The 18553-nt window shown below is 50.8% G+C and overlaps 1 protein-coding gene across 1 annotated transcript in view; it reads left to right on the top strand.

Moving 5' to 3' along the window:
* Positions 1-18553, top strand: part of SLC7A5 (solute carrier family 7 (amino acid transporter light chain, L system), member 5) — a 68521-nt gene that overhangs the window by 15086 nt on the left and 34882 nt on the right. Inside the window, exon 2 of the mRNA XM_015415478.1 lies at positions 9429-9554. Within this exon, the coding sequence (XP_015270964.1) occupies positions 9429-9554 (126 nt within the window). The remainder of the gene's footprint in view (positions 1-9428; positions 9555-18553) is intronic.

The raw sequence follows: 18553 nt of genomic DNA, 5'->3' as shown, positions 1-18553 counted from the left end.
CGTATCGGCCGCTGCGGCGAGACTGGCGCAACCCGCGCCGACTTCTTTGAGATCACCCAGAGAGGAACGGGGTTCGGGAGGCACATTTGGGGGCCAGGGAGACCCTGGCTCGAAACCCAGGAGGGGACGCGCCCGAGAGAGAGTCCGAGAGCCCTTACCAGCAGTTTGTATGGATATTCTGGGGAGAGGCGCCGGGCGGGCCGCTGCTTCCCCACACCGGCAAGATTCTAAGGCGGAGATACAGAGAGAGACACACGTGGAACAGGGGAAAACTACTGCAGGAATGGGTGGATGGAAAGCACATGGGAAAGATTGTTAATTGCATGTAATGTTGATTGTGAGACTGAATAAAGCTGAGAAACGGAAGGCACCAGGGAGGAATCTGGAGAGGATTGTGAGTAGCGAGAGAGAGGGGTGCGAACGAACGATCACGCCAGGAACGTGAGCTGGTGTATGCCCTCAATACACACTCTGTTCGAATTCTGAGGTGCCTGTTCGACGCAGCCAGAAGTCTCGCAACGGGACATTCAGAGGTCGGGAGGAACAAAGATCTCGACAGCCTTCCTTATAGTCCAACTCTCGCAGCCATCCATGACTACTGGGAATACCATTGCTTTGACCATGCGGACTTTTGTTGGCAGGGTGATGTCTCTACTTTTAGCTTTGTTGTTGTTGTTCAGTCGCACAGTCGAGTCCGACTCTTAGCGACCCCATGGACCAGATTCCGCCAGGCCTTCCTGTCTTCCGCCGTCCTCTGAAGTTGGCTCAATTTCATGTCCGTTGCATCTATGACACTGTCTAACCATCTCGTCCTTTGCCGTCCCCGTCTTCTTTGACCTTCAATCTTTCCCAGCATCAGGGTCTTCTCCAGGGAGTGCTCCCTTCTCATTGGGTGGCCAAAGTCTTTGAGCTTCAGTTTCATTATCTGGCCTTCCAGGGAACAGTCAGGGTTGATTTCTTTTAGGATTGACTGATCTGATCTCCTTGCAGTCCAAGGGACTGCATCTTACTTAGGGTCAAACTACCACGGTGCTGGACTATCATAACTGCAGTTCCAGCTGCGATTGTGTGCAGTTCTGGAGGCCTCACTTCAAGAAGGGTGTGGACAGAATGGAGCGGGTGCAGAGGAGAGCAAGGAGGATGATCGGGGGCCTGGAGACCAAGAAGCCCTGTGAGGAAAGGCTGAGGGACTTCTTGGGAAGGCTCCATCTGGAGAAGAGGAGGTTGAGGGAGGTTGATTGCTCTCTTGAAGTATCTGAAGGGCTGTCACTTGGAGGAGGGCAGGGAGCTGTTCCTGTTGGCAGCAGAGGAGAGGACTCACAGTAATGGGTTTATATTAAGGGTGTGAAGGTACCAGCTGGATCTTAGGAAAAACCTTTTGACCGTCAGAGTTGTGCCACAGTGGAATCAGCTGCCCAAGGAGGCGGTGCGCTCCCCCTCTCTGGCAGTCTTTAAGCAGCGGCTGGACAAACCCGTGTCAGGGATGCTCTAGGTGGATCCTGCATTGAGCCGGGGGTTGGACTAGATAGCCTGTGTGGCCTCCTTCCAACCCTGTAGTTCTGTGATTCTATGCGATGCTTGGCCTCGAAAGCAGCCTGATATTGTAGGACATGGGTTGCAGCGTTCAGGAACGGGGTTCCCTGCCTGCTGTTTCCCCAGTTGGAAATAACTCCCCCCACCCACCCAGTGCTTTTAGTCCCATTAGGGAATAGTGCAGTGTTTAGGACCCTAACTGAGGTTTAAAGTGGCCCTGGCACGGGCTCTTGGATGAAGGTGGGTCACACCATTCTGCCTTTCCCCGGAACAGCAGCCCTGGGCCATAGTCTTCACCTGCCCATGGCTACTTTTCTGGGCTGAATAATCCCGGCGTCTCCCAGGTCCTGGTTTGAAACTCTGACCCACTCCACCGCCTTCTGAGATCCATCAGCCACGTCACTGTCACGGGGCTGCCACTGAAAAGGCCCTGTCTCGTGTACCCCTCCCCAAACGAGCATCTTTGATCAATGGGGCAGCCAGTAGAGAAGAAGACGAGAAGTGATTGGATTTATACCCTGCCCTTCACTACCCAAAGGTGTCTCAGAGCCGCTGACAAACTTTTCCCCCTTCCCCTCTGCACAACTGACACCCCCTGTGAGGTGGGTGGAGCTGAGAGAGCTCTTGACAGAAACGACTCTTTTTCAAGGACAGCTGTTATCAGAACTATGGCTTGCCCAAGGTCAGCCAGCCAGGTGCGAGTGGAGGAGCGGGGAAGCAAACCCAGTTCTCCCAGATTAGAGTCCGCGCACTTAACCACAACACCAAACTGGCTCTGTAGTTTACAACTCTGTAGGGCCTCTCCGTGGAGTCTCATTAACTGGGCAGGAACATATGGGGGAAGGCGGTCTTCCGGGTACCCCAGTCCCCAGCTCTGTAGGGCCTCAAAGTTCCAAATCAACACCTTGAATTGTCTGTGGTCAGTGTCCTGCAATGTGGGTTCAACTATTCCATCGACAGAGGTCTGCTTTTATCTTCCTCTGGCATTTTTTAAAAAAACTTTTTGACTTTGCCATTCTCTGCTTTTCCGTGCCACCGTTCTTAGTTGAATAACAACCAAAGTATTGATAGTAATACAACCATATAAGCACAATCAAGTCCAATCTTAAAGTAGAAAAGTATCCTCTTGAGGTGAAGATGGATGAAGAATAATATACGAAGAATCCGGATATTAAGAACTCTGTTTCGAAGAAGTTCCTCAGTAACTGAAACAATATTTCTTCAAATAGGTTGTATGCACTCTTGTGGGTTACAGTAAACACGTCTCATTAGGGATGTGCATTCGGTTCGTCTGAACTGAATGCACCCCCGAAAATGGCCCATTCGGGCCCCTTTTGGGCTCCTGCGGGTCAGTTCAGATTCTCTGATCTGAATGGGCTTGCCACCGAATTTTGGTGGCAATTCGGCCCCATTATATCCTATGAGCCATTGACGTCAATGGTGAAAACATAGAGTATATTCTGGGGGCTGGAGGGGAGGGGGTTTGAGGGAGAGGCTTCAAACTGGCAAGGTAGCTGCTGGAACCTCTCCCGAAGATACCCACCAAGTTTCAAGAACATTGACCAATTCTACAGGCCCCCAAACAGGTTGCCCCCATTTCCTCCGTTGTTCTCTATGGTGGCCGAAAGACTCCCAAATGGGCTGGTACTGCTGAAATTGACATGTGGGAGTCTTTCTGCTGGCTGAAATTGATTCTACCCGATTCTGCCAGATCCGAATCGGGCCAAATTTTTTTTTTTTGCACACCCCTAACTTCTCATAAATGGCCAGTTATTGACAGCGCATCTCAGGAGAAGCTCAAAGCTTTTCATCACACTTCCTTCCATTATTACTGCCTCTACAAGCTAGCAATTATGGAAAGCAGTGTAATGTAAAGCCTTGAGCTTTTCCTGAGATGTGCTGTTACTGAGGAAGTTCTTCGAAACTGAGTTCTTAATATCCGGATTCTTCATATATTATTCTTCATCCATCTTCACCTCAAGAGGATACTTTCCTACTTTAAGATTGGACTTGATTGTGCTTATATGGTTGTATTTGTATCAATACTTTGGTTATTATTGAACGAGTGTTAGTGTCTTTTTCACACAGATTACTATTCCCTTGTATACCTACATCGTGTGTTCCTCTTTGGTTGCCGCTACAATTCTTAGTTGGACAGTCGATAGGAATAGTTGCGGTCCCCAGATCAGCCCGTGATGCCTTTCTTTGGCGTTTATGCCGATTGGCAGTTCTTCTTCCTCTTCTTCATCCTGCTCTCTGCATCGCGTTACCACGCAATGTTCCCTCTAAACTGCGGAGTCTCGAGAGCAAAAATTGCACTTTGTGAGCTACTAACATTAAATTTGTGAGCGAGCCATTTGGCTCCTACAAAGATTGGTTTGCTCTGGAGTTATCCTTCCTGAGCTCAGACAAGAATGTGTGAGCCGGAAGCTAAAAAACTGTGAGCTAGCTCACACTAACTCAGCTTAGAGGGAACACTGGTTACCAGTCTTGTTTCCTGCTTCTAGGAACTTGTCTTGCTTCTGCTTCGGGCTTCAAAACCCAGTTGCGTCACACACACCCTTCCTGGCAGAGCGGCTTTGGTCACGTTTCATTCTCTAGGAATAGAAAAGAGCAGGAGCCCCTTAAAGGCTAACAAAATTTGTGGCAAGGGAGGAGCTCCCATGCCACATATTTTGTTAGTCTTTGAGGTGCACCTGGACTCTTGCCCTTTTCTGCGGCTACAGACAAATACAGCTGCCTGTCTCGGTTCTTCTCTAGAAAGGAACTCATTCTGAAGCCTCTAGTTACAGGAAACCAAGGAGACCTGTAACTAGCTCTAGATGTAAAAAGGTGGAAAAGAACAAAACAACCATGATCTATTTATGCCAAAGAAAAATATCCACAGACGTATAAGTTCTTATTCAGTGTCCAGTTTACTTGGAGCAATTCAAACACCATCAACAGAAATTCAAAGGCATAAATATGTCACGGTTGTACCCTTGATCTTTCTCCTTGGTTTGCCTCTAGATGTAAAAAGAGCAGACTTTGGAATCTGAAAACTCTGGAATCAGAGCGGAAGGCACTATTATTCTGTTCTTTGTACCCTCTGTTTGATGTGAGAGGCAAATTTTCGGGGGGACGGTACACCCTGCTTTGGCTTAATTTCGCCTTTCCCATAACGGTAAAGGTAAAGGTTCCCTTGTTCGAAAGCCAGTCGAATCCGACTCTAGGGTTGCAGTGCTCATCTCCATTTCAAAGCCGAAGAGCCAGCGCTGTCCAAAGATGTTTCCGTGGTCACGTGGCCGGCATTATTTTTTTTTAACGATTTTATAAAAAGATAAGTCAAGTATACATAAACAAGATTACTATTTAAACATTAATACAGCCTGTAAGTGCAAATTCATTTAACAACGTGGCCGGCATCACTAAACACCAAGGCGCACGGAACGCTGTTCCCACTGAAGTGGTACCTATTTATCTACTTGCAATTTCTTACTTTCGAACTGCTAGGTTGGCAGGAGCTGGGGCCAGAGACGGGCGCTCACTCCACCATGCGGCACACTCGGGTCTCGAACTGCTGAACTACAGACCTTCCACAGCCTGCAGTTCAGCATCTTAACCACTTGAGCCACCGCAGCTCCTGCCTTTCCCGTAACCCCGTCACTATTTAATAATGCAAATACGCGCAGTCCCTTCATGGAAACGAAAGGATGCCCGGCGCCCCGTCTCCAGTTGGAGGGATCTGAAGGCAGACTGGGTTCCTTTGGCTGACGTACTGATAAAGCGGCTTTTTCCCCCGCTTGAGGCCTTTGCACCGTCTAGCTCAGAACAGGCTGCGCTGGCCTGCAGCATCTTACCAGAGCCTACTGCAGAGAAAGTTCCTAGGAGAGAACTCCTGAACTTGAGATGCAGGAGGAGGGAGTGAACCTCAGACCCTCCACGTGCAGAGAAGGGTCTCTGGGCTGTGGCTCTTTCCAAGCATATATGAAGCAAGTTGGGCCGCTGGCTTCCTGTAGCCCTCTGCTGTGCCCTGCTACGGCCAGGGGTCGGGCACAGTGTTCCCTCTAAGCTGAGTGAGTGTGAGCTAGCTCACAGTTTTTTAGCCTCCGGCTCACCCATTTTTGTCTCGGCTCAGGAAGGACGGCTCCAGAGCAAACTAATGTATGCAGTAGCCGAATTTTTAGCTCGTAGCTTTAATTCCAGTAGCTCACAAAGTAGAATTTTTGCTCGCAAGACTCCACAGCTTAGAGGGAGCATTGGCTCAGGCATGCAGAGGCGTTTCCTGGGCAGACCCCGTCTGGGTTCAGACTGTGTGTGTGTGTGTGTTCCCACTAGGCAGCGGCCTCTCCCGTTCCTTGGAACATGGCCCACGGGGGGGGGGGGGCGTTGGTCTGTGCCGATACCGATTTGTTTGGGGGAAGGGCCCCGGGGGGGGGGGGGGGCGTTGTTCTGTGCCGATACTGATTATCTTGCATTTGGGATGCTGCGAGGGTTCGATAGCACCGCCCAGTTGTCTTCTACTGCTGACTGTCCTTGGAAACCAACTTGGAGTCCCCGTTGTGTTCAGAGCTGTGGAAAGGAGCTACACTCTGTGTGTGAAGGGGTTTGAGGGAGAGGCTCCAAACTCGCAAGGTAGCTGCTGGAGCCTCTCCCTAAGATACCCACCAAGTTTCAAGAACATTGACCAATTCTACAGGCCCCCAAACAGGTTGCCCCCATTCCCTCCGTTGTTCTCTATGGTGGCCGAAAGATTCCCAAATGGGCTGGTACTGCTGAAATTGACATGTGGGAGTCTTTCTGCTGGCTGAAATTGATTCTGCCCGATTCTGCTCTCCATTCAGCTCTCGAATAAATGTTCTGCGTGCGCGTAATGCACGAGGGACGAGTCTTTACACGAGGACGTCTGCATTCGCACAAGACTCGAACCTGTAGTTCAAAGTGACGGGTGAATAAATCACCTTCCAGCCATAGATTCAGATTTGTGGTTAGTGGAGCGACCCGGCCTGCCCGCAAGTGGTCGTGCCGGCCCTACCTGAGTCCAGCGGCGCCTCGAAGGGCCGACAAAACCTATTCCGGAGTGAGCCTTTGTGAACCGGAGCTCGCTCCGCTTCACGGGGCTGCCTTAACATTGCTTAGCGACGCAGCCGTCTCGCCCGTCTCTTGAGTTCCCGCTGTGTGCAGTTTTTTAATTGGATGAATTATATGAGATAAAGCCAGCCAGCGAGTCTCCAGCTAGCTGCAGATTTCTCAGGGCGAGGTGGCGGCCCAGGCACGCAGGGCTCTATTTATATGCCTGCTGCCGGCTGCGTGGGGCGGATGCGTCCTTCTGCAAACAAGGCACTGCCCGGCACCTTCCCAGTGGCTGCTGCCCGTCTGCTTCTGGCCTGCCAGCGCACGGCAGCAGCTGCCGGAAGAAGTGCTCGACTGGGTGATGCAACAGTCCCCCTCTCTTGCCTGGCTCGGGCTTTGAGTCACCCGGGCAGGAAATCAGCGTCCCTCATTCATTTGCTTGAATCACTCAAAGAAAAGAAGAGGAGGAGAGGAGGGGGAACTCTCGCTCGGAGTGAGTCACAGAGTCGGGTGTGTTTTCCCATCCGCGCCCACAACTGTGCACTTATCACTCCGTCCGCAGCGCCCTCCTCGTATCGGAACTCCCCAGCCAGGTTCCCTTGCATGAAAAGCCGTCTGAGTAGGACTGATGCAGCCTTTCCCCTCCCCACACACCCCAGTTTCAGATGGGGGGGGGGATGTTTTGAACTATCTTGCCAGGTCTGCTTTGGAGCGTCACCCTGTGCTCATCCAGGAACGTTTTGCTTGGAGGTGTGGCAGGCAGACTGTAGGCACAGCAGGGAGGGTTCCTTCTTGCCTCGAGGGCTTTGCTCTTATGTCACACGGGAGAAAGTTGGAAATGGAGAAATGAGCAGTGGCGGGGAAGTGCTGGGAGGCAGTGTGGATCCAGCAAAGGAACATGGGGACAGTTCACAGAAGATTCCCCCCCCATTTCAAATCTTATTTCTGAAATGTTTGGGTTACTAACTCAAAGAGGTCTCTCTAAATGACTCCAGGTTTCATTGCATTTTTTAATAGAATGTTTTGAGCAAACATTTAGGTGGCTCACCGTTGTCGGTCTGAAGCACGCAGAGCAAAGTTTGAGTCCAGAGTGGCACCTTTAAGACCAATGAAGTTTTATTCAAGGTATACGCTTTCCTGTGCATGCACACTTCCTCAGGTACAAAGATATATATATATCTCCTCAGATATATCGTTGTACCTGAAGAAGTGTGCATGCACACGAAAGCGTATACCTTGAATAAAACTTTGTTGGTCTTAAAGGTGCCCCGGGACTCAAGCTGTGCTCTTAAACGAATGTTGGCCCCGTTCACACGGAGAAGTCGCCGCGCGAAAGGCACGAACGTCGGGTGGATTTTCGGAGCGCAATCACACCGCAACATCTGGGAAGCGTAGCGCACCCGTGGCCAACCCGTGGCATCCCGCCTAAGATGCGCAGTAAAAAACTACCTCGGAAAGTGCACTAGTATCCGGGAAACGCGCAGCACAGGAGGGCATCTGATCGCGGGAGCGCTAGTATCCCGTGGCATCCGGCGCCCGTCCACGTCCCGTCGCAAACCGGATGTTTCTCGTAACCCACGCGCACAAACACGTAACTGAAAGCAGTGCCGCTCTGCGGAACTGCACGTGCGCACAAACGCGAAACGCTTGTCACGCCGCCTCTTTGCCACGCTGCAGCATCGCCGTGTGATCGCCAGCTAACAGTCAAAGCACAAAGTCTCGGGGGACCGTGTGATTGGGCTACCGTGCTTTATTTTGCTCCAGGGCGAACAGCCACGCCTCCCCCCCCCCCGGGTTATCTGGCCCGTGTGACCGGGGCCGTTGTTGTTTAAATACAAAACATCCCCAATTCTGGAATGTTGCTAAATAAAACCCGTGTCCGTTGGTACCTCCCAGCCCCAGAGTCTTCTGAACAGGACAGAGGGTTTCTTTCTTATACCTCCTGAGGCTAAGCAGATAGAAGGGAAGGCTGTGGTCCAGTCCTGCTAATGGCAAACCATTCATGCCTTCCATGCAGCTGCACAGATGGAGAAACAGAAGAGGACGACCTGTCGTGTGCATGGAGGGGTGCCGGTGAATTGGATGTGTGTGTGTGGGGGGGGGGGGGGGGCCATCCAGTCACAGTTGACTTATGGTGACTGTGTGTGATTTTCAGGGCAAGAAATGTTCAGAGGTAGTTTGCCATTGCCTGCCTCTGCATAGCAACCTTGGACTTCCTCGGCGGTCTGCCATCCAGATAGTAACCAGTGTTCCCTCTAAGCTGAGTGAGTGTGAGCTAGCTCACAGTTTTTTTAGCCTCCGGCTCACACATTTTTGTCTCCGTTCAGGAAGGGTGGCTCCAGAGCAAACTGATTTATGCAGCAGCCCAATGGCTCGCTCACAACTTGAATGTCCGTAGCTCACAAAGTAGAATTTTTGCTCACAAGACTCCACAGCTTGGAGGGAGCGTTGATGGTAACCCCGGGCTGATACTGCTTGGCTTCTGAGATCTAACGAGGTGGGGTTAGCCTGGGCCCTCCGGGTCAGGCCAGCGAATAGGACGCCCAGCTCTCAACGGGTAAAGCAAAGTTTCAGCGGCTGGAGGTGGCTGTGTGCCTTCTCCCACCCGAAATTCTCAGAGCACATCTGTTTGTTTGCACGGAGCCGCGTGCCCCTCTTGGGTGGGGGAGGGGAGCATCGGGTATCTTGGTCACTTGGGGTGGCGTTTTGCGCCAGGGACAGCTGGGTCACGCAGAGGGTACCTTTTCGGCTGAGGAGCCCTCGGCTCCCGGCCCGCGAGGAGGGCCCTCGCTCGAACTCCCCCGCGGGGCGGCCGCTAATTCTGCCTCCTGGGTCTCTTCCAGTGGTGCTCACGGCGGTGAACTGCTACAGCGTGAAGGCCGCCACCCGGGTGCAAGATGCCTTTGCGGCCGCCAAGCTCGCAGCGCTCACCTTGATCATCATCCTCGGATTTGTTCAGCTTGGAAAGGGTGAGTTCATTTACACACACACACACCCTTCACCTCCTCTTTCCTTATCGATCTGAAAATATGTCACAGGGGAAGGGTTTTCTCTGTCCGAGCAGTAGGCACTTCCACAAATAAAATGTGCTTCATTTTCTCCCCATTGCAGTAGGCCAGTGGCTATAGCGGCACAACAGCCCTGTGGAGCAGGCCTAGGGAGGGGCAAAGCTTTGTGATTCTGATGGATTTGTCAGTGGATTCCTCCCTCTTGTGTAAATTCGGCCTCACAAAGCAACTACTGGGGGGGGGGGGCCTCTCCAGCCTGGGTCACGGCTGCAAGGCTGGGGGCAAAGGGGTTTTAATTCCTCCCCCCCCATCCCCCCGTGATATTTCCCCTAGTCAAAAGTGCTTTTAACTCTGGTGGGGCAGGGGGAGGTACGTGTCCCGTTCCTGTCTCTGAGAGACAGCAGAGCATAATGGTTAGGGCGTCGGACTAGGATCCGGGAGACCTGGGTTCGAGTCCCCACTCTGCCATGCAAGCTCGCTGGGGGACCTTGGGCCAGTCACCCACTTGCAGCGTAACCCACCTCGGAGGGTCACCCAGCAAGCTTCCTGGCCGAGTGGGGACTCGAACCTGGGTCTCCCAGATGCTAGTCAGAGGTTCTTAACTACCACACGATGCTGGATCTTTTTTAAAAAAAAAATTGAATTTCAAGGTGCAGCCATGACTTAGTTTTTGGCTTTCTGTTTCTGAGATGAACCGTTCTTACCTGCTTCTGTGCATCTTCCCCCGTCCCGCCCTAGCTCGGCCCACCCCGAGTCGTTCCCTTGCAAAACTGCTTCCACTGGGCTGGTCGAGCATCCTGGCAATCCAGGGGAACCCACTGCGATCCGCTGTTCTTTGCAGCAAGAAAGTCCAGGATATAACAAAAGTCTGTGTGAATAACTAATAACCCATAAATAATTAGATTTAATGATGCTATATTAGTATAATAATATGCAGGGCTTTTTTTGTAGAAAAAGCTCATCATGAACTTATCAGCAAAATAGGCCACACCCAGCAGCAGAAGCTCATTAGCATATTAGGCCACACCCCGTGCCTTCCCTTGGCTTGTCCGGGCAAGCCGGCCCTTGGACAGGCTGGGGAAGGCACGGGGAGGCATTTAAATGCCTCCCCAATCCTTCCAGGGGGCCCCTGGGCCCGCCTGCCCCAGGCCTTCCCTCTGTAGCCACGCACACACAGAGGATTTGGCTGTAGGCATGGGCGTGGCCAACTCGGAAGCCAGCTGGAACTCCACTCCTGTGCGTTCCTGCCCAAAAATAGCCCTGAATATGTATATAATCACAACATAGTGGATAAATCAATGCTTCATAAATACAACATAATAAATATCCCATACAAAGTGTCTAAATCATAGACAGAGTTCTTGCCAAATTATTTATATTTTATGGAAAGCACAATTTTTATAAAACATAAGTAATGGGGCAAGAACTTTGTCTATGGTTTAGATATTATTTAATCTTCGACGTGGTCTCTGTGCTTCACAACCATGGGATCTAGTGCGCACGCGCTGGATCGAATAAAAGTGGTTTTTTAAAGCTTTTTTGAGGAACAAACTATTAAAAGAGAAAAATAGAGTAAGGAAAAAATTCCTAGGAGCTGTGAGGCGAAAGCTAACAGCGAACCGATCTGACCAACGAAAAAGAGGTCTACTCAACGCGGCGGTAAGAAAGGAACTGGCGGGATGTCCACACCCACCCCTCTGGGCATGCGCGGCGGGGTTCCTGCGCATGCCCGAGGGACTGGGCGCGAAAATCCGTTAGAAAAGAGCTTGCTACAGCACCGATCAATCCAGCGCGTGTGCACTAGATCCCATGGGTGTGAATGCACAGATGACCACTCGAAGATCACCAGTTACTGGTAAGCAACCTGCTTTTATGTTGTATTTATGAAGTTCTGATTTATTTATGAAGTGTTGATTTAGAATTATAGAATTGGAAGGGACCTCCGGGGTCATCTAGTCCGACCCCCTGCACAATGCAGGAAATTCACAAATGCCTCCCCCTCCACAGCCCTACTAAGCACTGTACCGCTCCCAGAAGATGACAAAAAACCCTCCAGGATCCCCAGCCAAATTGGCCTGGAGAAAAACTGCTTCCTGACCCGAAAGTGGTGATCAGCATTTCCCTGGGCATGTACGCACTATGTTATGGTTATAGGTTATTTACATATTATATTAATATATCATTATTAGATCTGGTCATTTATGGGTTATTAGTTATTCACATTTTTATATACTGGATTTTCTACTTATTTCCATGTTCTCCTTTCGTGTATCTCTGCAGCAAGAAAGCCGGCGTGTGCCTTCTGTAATGAATGATGCGGCAGCCACGCAGTCACTTCCCTGAGCTGTTGGCCAATGCAGAAAATATGTGCATGGGTTGGATCCAGCAGTCTGTCAGGGGAAAGCGCTGATATTTGCAGATCTTTCCTGCATCTCTTCTCCCCCCCCCCCCCGCATCCCATCCTGCCTCTTCCGTCCCTTGGTCTTGCCCCCTTTCGCCCTCCTCCGTACAGCCCTCCAACCTGTGTGGCTGTCAGTCAACAAAGTCCTGTTACCCCCAGGAGTCAACCTTCCCAGTGTCAGAAAGAACTGCAGGGGGTGGTCGAGGGGTGATTTGCGATCCTGGCACCCGTGGGCTGCCGGGTCCTGCGGAATGAATTTTTAAAAGAAAAGCAAGTGAGCTGCCCTCTTGGCTTCAAGCGAAATATCCCGTTTGTCGGTTGCTGGTGGGAACTGTGTCTTTCTCCTTATCAGAAACATGGCTGCTAGCCCTCAAGCGGCGACACCCTTTAACGGTGGCAGCTGAGCACAGATATCATTCCTTTCAAAACGTTTCCGTTCAAGTGCTTCCAAAGAGACCTTCCTCTCCCAAAAGACTAGAACCCGAGGACATCCAGTGAAGCCGGAGGGGGCAGCGGATTCAGGACAGACACAAGGAAAGACCCCTTTGCAGAACGAGTGATTAAAAAGCGGAATTCGGTGCCAAAGGCTGTGGTGACACCCAAAAGGCATAGGCAGCTTTAAACAGGGGGGTTAGACAGGTTCATGGAGGACAGGTTTATCAGTGGCTGCTAGCCACAGTGACTCAGGAAACCCTCCACATTCAGTGGCGGTGAGCTCTTGAACACCAGAGCCAGGAGGCAACATCAGGGGAAGGCCTCAGCCTCTCTGTCCTGTTCTTGGCCATCCGAAGGAGCTGGTTCGCCACTGCGAGACAGAAGGCTGGACTAGATAGACCACTGGTCTGATCCAGCAGGGCTCTTCTTACCTTCATTTCAACCCTTTCGAGACCCCAGCATGAGACCTTCTTGCACTGAGACGAATTCTCCTCAAGGAACTGTGCAACAGTGGAATCAGCTGCCTCGGGAGGTGGTGAGCTCCCCCTCCTTGGCAGTTTTTAAGCAGCGGCTGGATGAAGAGGAAGAAGAGATTGGATTTATACCCCGCCCTTCACTACCCAACGGAGTCTCAGAGCGACTTACAATCTCCTTTCCCTTCCCCTCCCCACAACAGACACCCTGAGAGGTAGGTGGGGCTGAGAGAGCACTGACAGAAACTGCTCTTTTTCAAGGACAGCTCTGACCGAACTATGGCTTGCCCAAGGTCATCCAGCAATTCACAAAACCAAACAAGGACCCACGGTAAGTAGGAAAACCAACATACAACAAGTACCGTGCACAGATGATTATAACATATCATAAATAATTTTATATTTTTTGAAAAATATGTATACAGTAATTTCTACATATATAATAAATCATCTTAATCAAAAATATCAAAAATCATCTCCAAGAATCTCAAAAGCTATTGTACAACCTTTAATAGTAGTCCTCCTCTGTTAAATAAAAGTTTCATCCAAGAATCTCAAAAGCTATTGTACAACCTTTAATAATAGTCCTCCTCTGTTAAATAAAAGTTTCAAAAGGGAGGACTCCTTAAAGTCTCTTTATAACATAAAGACACGTTATAAAGAGACTTTAAGGAGTCCTCCCTTTTGAAACTTTTATTTAACAGAGGAGGACTATTATTAAAGGTTGTACAATAGCTTTTGAGATTCTTGGAGATGATTTTTGATATTTTTGATTAAGATGATTTATTATGTATGTAGAAATTATTGTATAAATATTTTTCAAAAAATATAAAATTATTTATGATACGTTATAATCATCTGTGCACGGTGCAAGGTCATCCAGCCAGCTGCAAGTGGAGGAGTGGGGAATCAAACCCGGTTCTCCCAGATTTAGAGTCCGCGCACTTAACCACGACACCAAACTGGCTCTTACACTAAACACTTGTCAGGGATGCTCTAGGCTGATCCCGCACTGAGCAGGGAGTTGGACTAGATGGCCTGTCTGGCCCCTTCCAACTCTGAATTGCACCCTCCTAGTTGGGATCTTTCTGGCCGCCTGACAACCAGTGCCCTCTGCCGTCCACGCACTGCTTTGCCCTTGTGGGATGTACACAGTTGAGCACATCACTCTGTCAACAAGGCTTTCAGCAACAGGTCACAGGGTTTCTTCCAACAGCACACTCCTGTCTGGGAGCAGATCAAATGTGCTTCTTTCCCCCCCCCCCCCACTTGGGCTGCTTGCTCATGCCAGGGGGACTTGGTGTGAACCAGCATGCATGCGCGCCTGCTGGGTATTCCCAGAAGACGAAGGGCGAGAAATGAAGGACAGCAGTGGGCTTGCGCATGCACTATACCTGATGACATTGCGCCCCCTCCTGGCCTGTGGGGAAAGTGAAACACTTAGAATCATAGAATGTGAGAGTTGGAAGGGACCTTACAGGTCATCTAGTCCAACCCCCCCTGCACTCTGCAGGAGCACAGCCGAAAGAAACGCCCTACAACAGACCCGGAAGATGGTCGTCCAGCCTCCGCTTGAAAACGTCCAGCGTTTTCTTTGCATTGGTATCCTGGACACGCGTAAGAGCGATAGCTGTAGAATACTGTAGGATAGAAACGTGCTTTTATCTATCCTTTTGCAAAATGCAGAACGGGAAGCAGACTCGGGGGGGGGGGAAATCCCAGGTCACCTCGTTGCCAAAAGTCCACCCCCACACACACACACTTTTTAGTCTGGTGCTTTGCACAGTCAGCCGCTAACTATCAGGACTGTGTTTTCTGCAGAACTTGACTTGTAAACTTCTTGGGAGAGACTGCAGTGTGGACCACAACACAAAAAAGACCAAGATGGGTAGCCTTGTTAGTCTATCTGTAGCAGTAGAAAAGAGCCAGAGTCCAGCGGCACCTTAAAGACTGACAAAGTATGTGGCAGGGGAGGAGCTTTCGTGCGTCACGGCTCACTTCTTCAGATGCAGCTGGAATGCGAGTCCACTTGTCCTTTTATCTTGGAGAGTGGGCAGGTGGACTCACATTCCAGCTGTATCGGAAGAAGTGAGCCGTGACCCACGGAAGCTCCTCGCCTGCCACATATTTCGTTAGTCTTCCAGGTGCTCCTGGACTCTGGCTCCTTTCTACTAATGAAAAAGGGGAAAGGCGACGTCTGCCGTTTAAATGGGTTCTGGTAAATCTGAGTTGTAAAAGGAAACATATTTTGGGGGAAGAAAGTTGCAGACCTTCCTGGTATTGTTTTCCACCGGGTGGAGGGGACAACTTTTGGCTTCCCAGGCAACATTGCCGAACTTTGCAGCATCGGTTTTGTGACGCAAACCGGGCAGGAAGGAAGACAAACCAGGTTGAGGTTGTGTTTGAGAATGAGTTTCGACAGTAATAAAATGCATGAAGGGTATTAAATATTTTACTGACTTCATTTGTACCCCGCTCTTCTCCTCAGTGGGGACCCAAAGCGGCTTACCTCATTATCTTCTCTTCCATTTTATCCTGACAACAACCCTGTGAGGTAGGCTAGGACCCAACTCCCTCTCTCTTTTTTAAAGTAACATCTAGTTTGGCCCCGAGTCTGTGCCTCAGAAGCAAAACTGCGGTGTTGCATGCTGATCGTTTGAAAGCAGTCTCCACCAACGCTCCCTCTAAGCTGTGGAGTCTCGTGAGCAAAAATTCTACTTTGTGAGCTACTGGCATGAAAGTTGTGAGCAAGCGATTTGGCTACTGCTTAAATCAGTTTGCTCTGGAGCCGCCCTTCCTGAGCTAAGACAAAAATCTGTGAGCTGGAGGCTAAAAAACTGTGAGCTAGCTCACACTAACTCAGCTTAGAGGGAACACTGGTCTCCACACACAGACACACGCGTTCAACGTAAGCTGCATGAGGGCCAGTTTGGTGTAGTGGTTAAGTGCGCAGACTCTAATCTGGGAGAACCAGGTTTGATTCCCCACTCCTCCACATGCAGCTGCTGGATGACCTTGGGCAAGCCGTAGTTCTGTCAGAGCTGTTCTCTCAAGGGCAGTTCTTGAAAGAGCTCTCTCAGCCCCGCCTACCTGACAGGGTGTCTGTTGTGGGGAGGGGGAAGGGAAAGGAGTTTGTAAGCCGCTTTGAGACGCCGAGTGAAGGGCAGGGTATAAATCCAATCTCCTCCTCCTCCTCCTCCTCCTTCTCCTTCTTGTGTGGCTAACTGGGGCCTTTAGCCTGTCTTTCCTCCTCCCGCGTTAGCATCTTCTCCAGCAGCTGCTGTATTTTGTTACAAGTTTCCGGTGTAGACATTTAGCTGAAGGCCTGCAGGGAATGTGGGATCCTACACAGCAAATGCCTAGGAAGCGTACGTGGCCGGAGAAGGGGGCCACCTTTGCCCAATGCTCAGCCCACCAAGCGATGCCAGTTCTTCCCCAGAGATCACATTCTGTGGCTCACTCTCATACACAGGTGGCGAGCGGTCATCCGTGGCAAGTCCTCCAAAGGAGCCAGTCGCGGGCTCCCCTCTTCTGGCCTCTCTGCCAGGGCTGCAGGGGGCCCCGATCCTAGCCCTGGGGTGGAGCAAGCAACCCCTGCCGTTCTCTTTGCATTGCCACAGAAGTATCGGAACTTGTGCGAGGGAGGCGTGTTCGCATTCAGCCCTTGTGCCCGAATTCTGGCTCTTGGGCAATTTTTGCAAGTGGGAAGTTCTTCCTCTTTCTTTCTTTCTTTCTTTCTTTCTTTCTTTCTTTCTTAAGGCAAACCTTGTTACAGCCCACCCACGGTGCTCCTTACAAAATCACTTGCATGTCCTCGAGTGAACCCTGAGATCTGGTGCTTGTCTAAATGTGGAAAGTATCAACCTACCCACTTACCAGCCTAAATTGGCGGTGCACCAGAAAACGTTGTGCTGCAGTGAGACTGCAATTAAAAACAGAAACCAACCAGCCACCCCCAGGATCCACGACACTGGTCGACCTGGCCCACAGTGAAGGGGTCCCATGAGCGCATAGAGCAGCACCATGTCGACACTTTGCCAAGAAATAATAAAAATTGCTCCATGTAATTATAAACATGGAATGTCTGTCTTTCTTTCTCTCTCTCTCCCCCCCCCCCTTGGAAGAAGAAAGCCGACTTTTGTTAATTGTGTGCGTTTCCTCCTAATGATGAGGCCTCGTGACAGAAACTGCTGGGCCCGTCCAGCCGCGAGGGAACCTGGCTCTGGAGCCAAGTGTGTGTGTTCAGCAGTTTTTTTAATTGACGGATAAATAGATTTTTTAAAAGCGGGTGGGAACTTTTGAGGGAAGCCGAACTCCTTGTGTCAGACACAACGGCAAAGACGCGGCCCTCCTTTTGGTGAGCGAAGCAGAAAAGCACGCTCAGCACAATCCAGAGGCCTCCTCCTGCCCTCTCTCCGCATCCGTGCTTGTGCAGAGGTGCAGTTCTTCCCCCGCACGGCTCCTGCGTGAAGGGTCTCTTTGTGGCCGGGAGCACCTCGCAACCCTTCCCCACCGGCTCGAGGCTCCTCCTGCCCGGGGAACTGGGCCAACCCTTGATAATGCTGACATTCAAGCCACGGCACCTGAGGCTAAAAGGGACATTTAATGTGGGTGCCGATCGTGACCCCAGAAATCTGCCCCCAAGGCCTTTCCCACATTTCCGTCAACAGCGACGCAAGCACAAGTTCTGCAGTCATGTGCGCTCCCGAGCAAGCGTGGCATCAGGAGCACTTGCTGTGTATTCAGCCAGTTTGGTGTAGCAGTTAGGAGTGCGGACTCTAATCTGGGAGAACCGGGTTTGATTCCCCACTCTTCCACCTGCAGCTGCTGGTGTGACCTTGGACCTGTGCCAAGTTCTCTCAGAGCTGTTCTCTCATGAGCAGTTCTCAAAAGAGTTCTCTCAGCCCCACCTACCTCACAGGGTGTCTGTTGTAAAGAAGGGAAGGAAAAGGGGATTGTAAGATGCTCTGAGACTGGGGTATAAACCCAATCGCTTCTTTGTCTTCTCTGAGACATCACCCAACGCTCCCAGAGGCCCGTCTTTGTGGCCTTCGGCACCGGAAGCCTGCTTTTAAAACTAACCGAAGCTGGGATTCTCTGAACGCCGCACTCAAATGTGAAACGCCGTACTTGCTTTGTCTATGAAAATGTTTGTATCCTGTCTTTCAAAAACCAGAGCTTCAAAGCAGGCAGCAAAGATTAAACATGTGATTTTTTTTTTTTTTAAGAAAAGGCTTTATAGAAACGATGAAAGAAATCAGTTATCACTGCCAAAAGGGCAGCACGCCCAGAGAAGGCCAGAAAGAACGTCGCATGCCAAACTCCCTGCAGGATACGGCTGAAGGAACATCCCTGGGGGGAGGGGAGTTCAGTGAGTTGGGTGCCACTGCCAAGAAGGCTCTGTCGCATACAGTCTCTCAACATTGCCCCAGGGGGCAGGTGACCACAGCGGACGTAGTGATGGCCACAGGCGCAGATGGATTTAAAGGGGGATTAGACAGATTCGTGGAGGAGAGGTCCATCAGTGGCTACTAGCCGTGGCGTCTAAAGGGAACCTCCATCTTCAGAGGCAGACAGGCTGTGAATCCCAGTGCCAGGAGGAGGCAACATCAGGCCTCTATGCCCTGCTGTTGGCACTCCAGAGGAACCGG

This window comes from Gekko japonicus, unplaced genomic scaffold (assembly GCF_001447785.1).
Source record: "Gekko japonicus isolate JY-2015 unplaced genomic scaffold, Gekko_japonicus_V1.1 scaffold1502, whole genome shotgun sequence".
NCBI lineage: Eukaryota > Metazoa > Chordata > Lepidosauria > Squamata > Gekkonidae > Gekko > Gekko japonicus.
The sequence above is the reverse complement of the archived record's forward strand: the minus strand, read 5'-3'. Positions and strand labels throughout refer to the sequence as shown.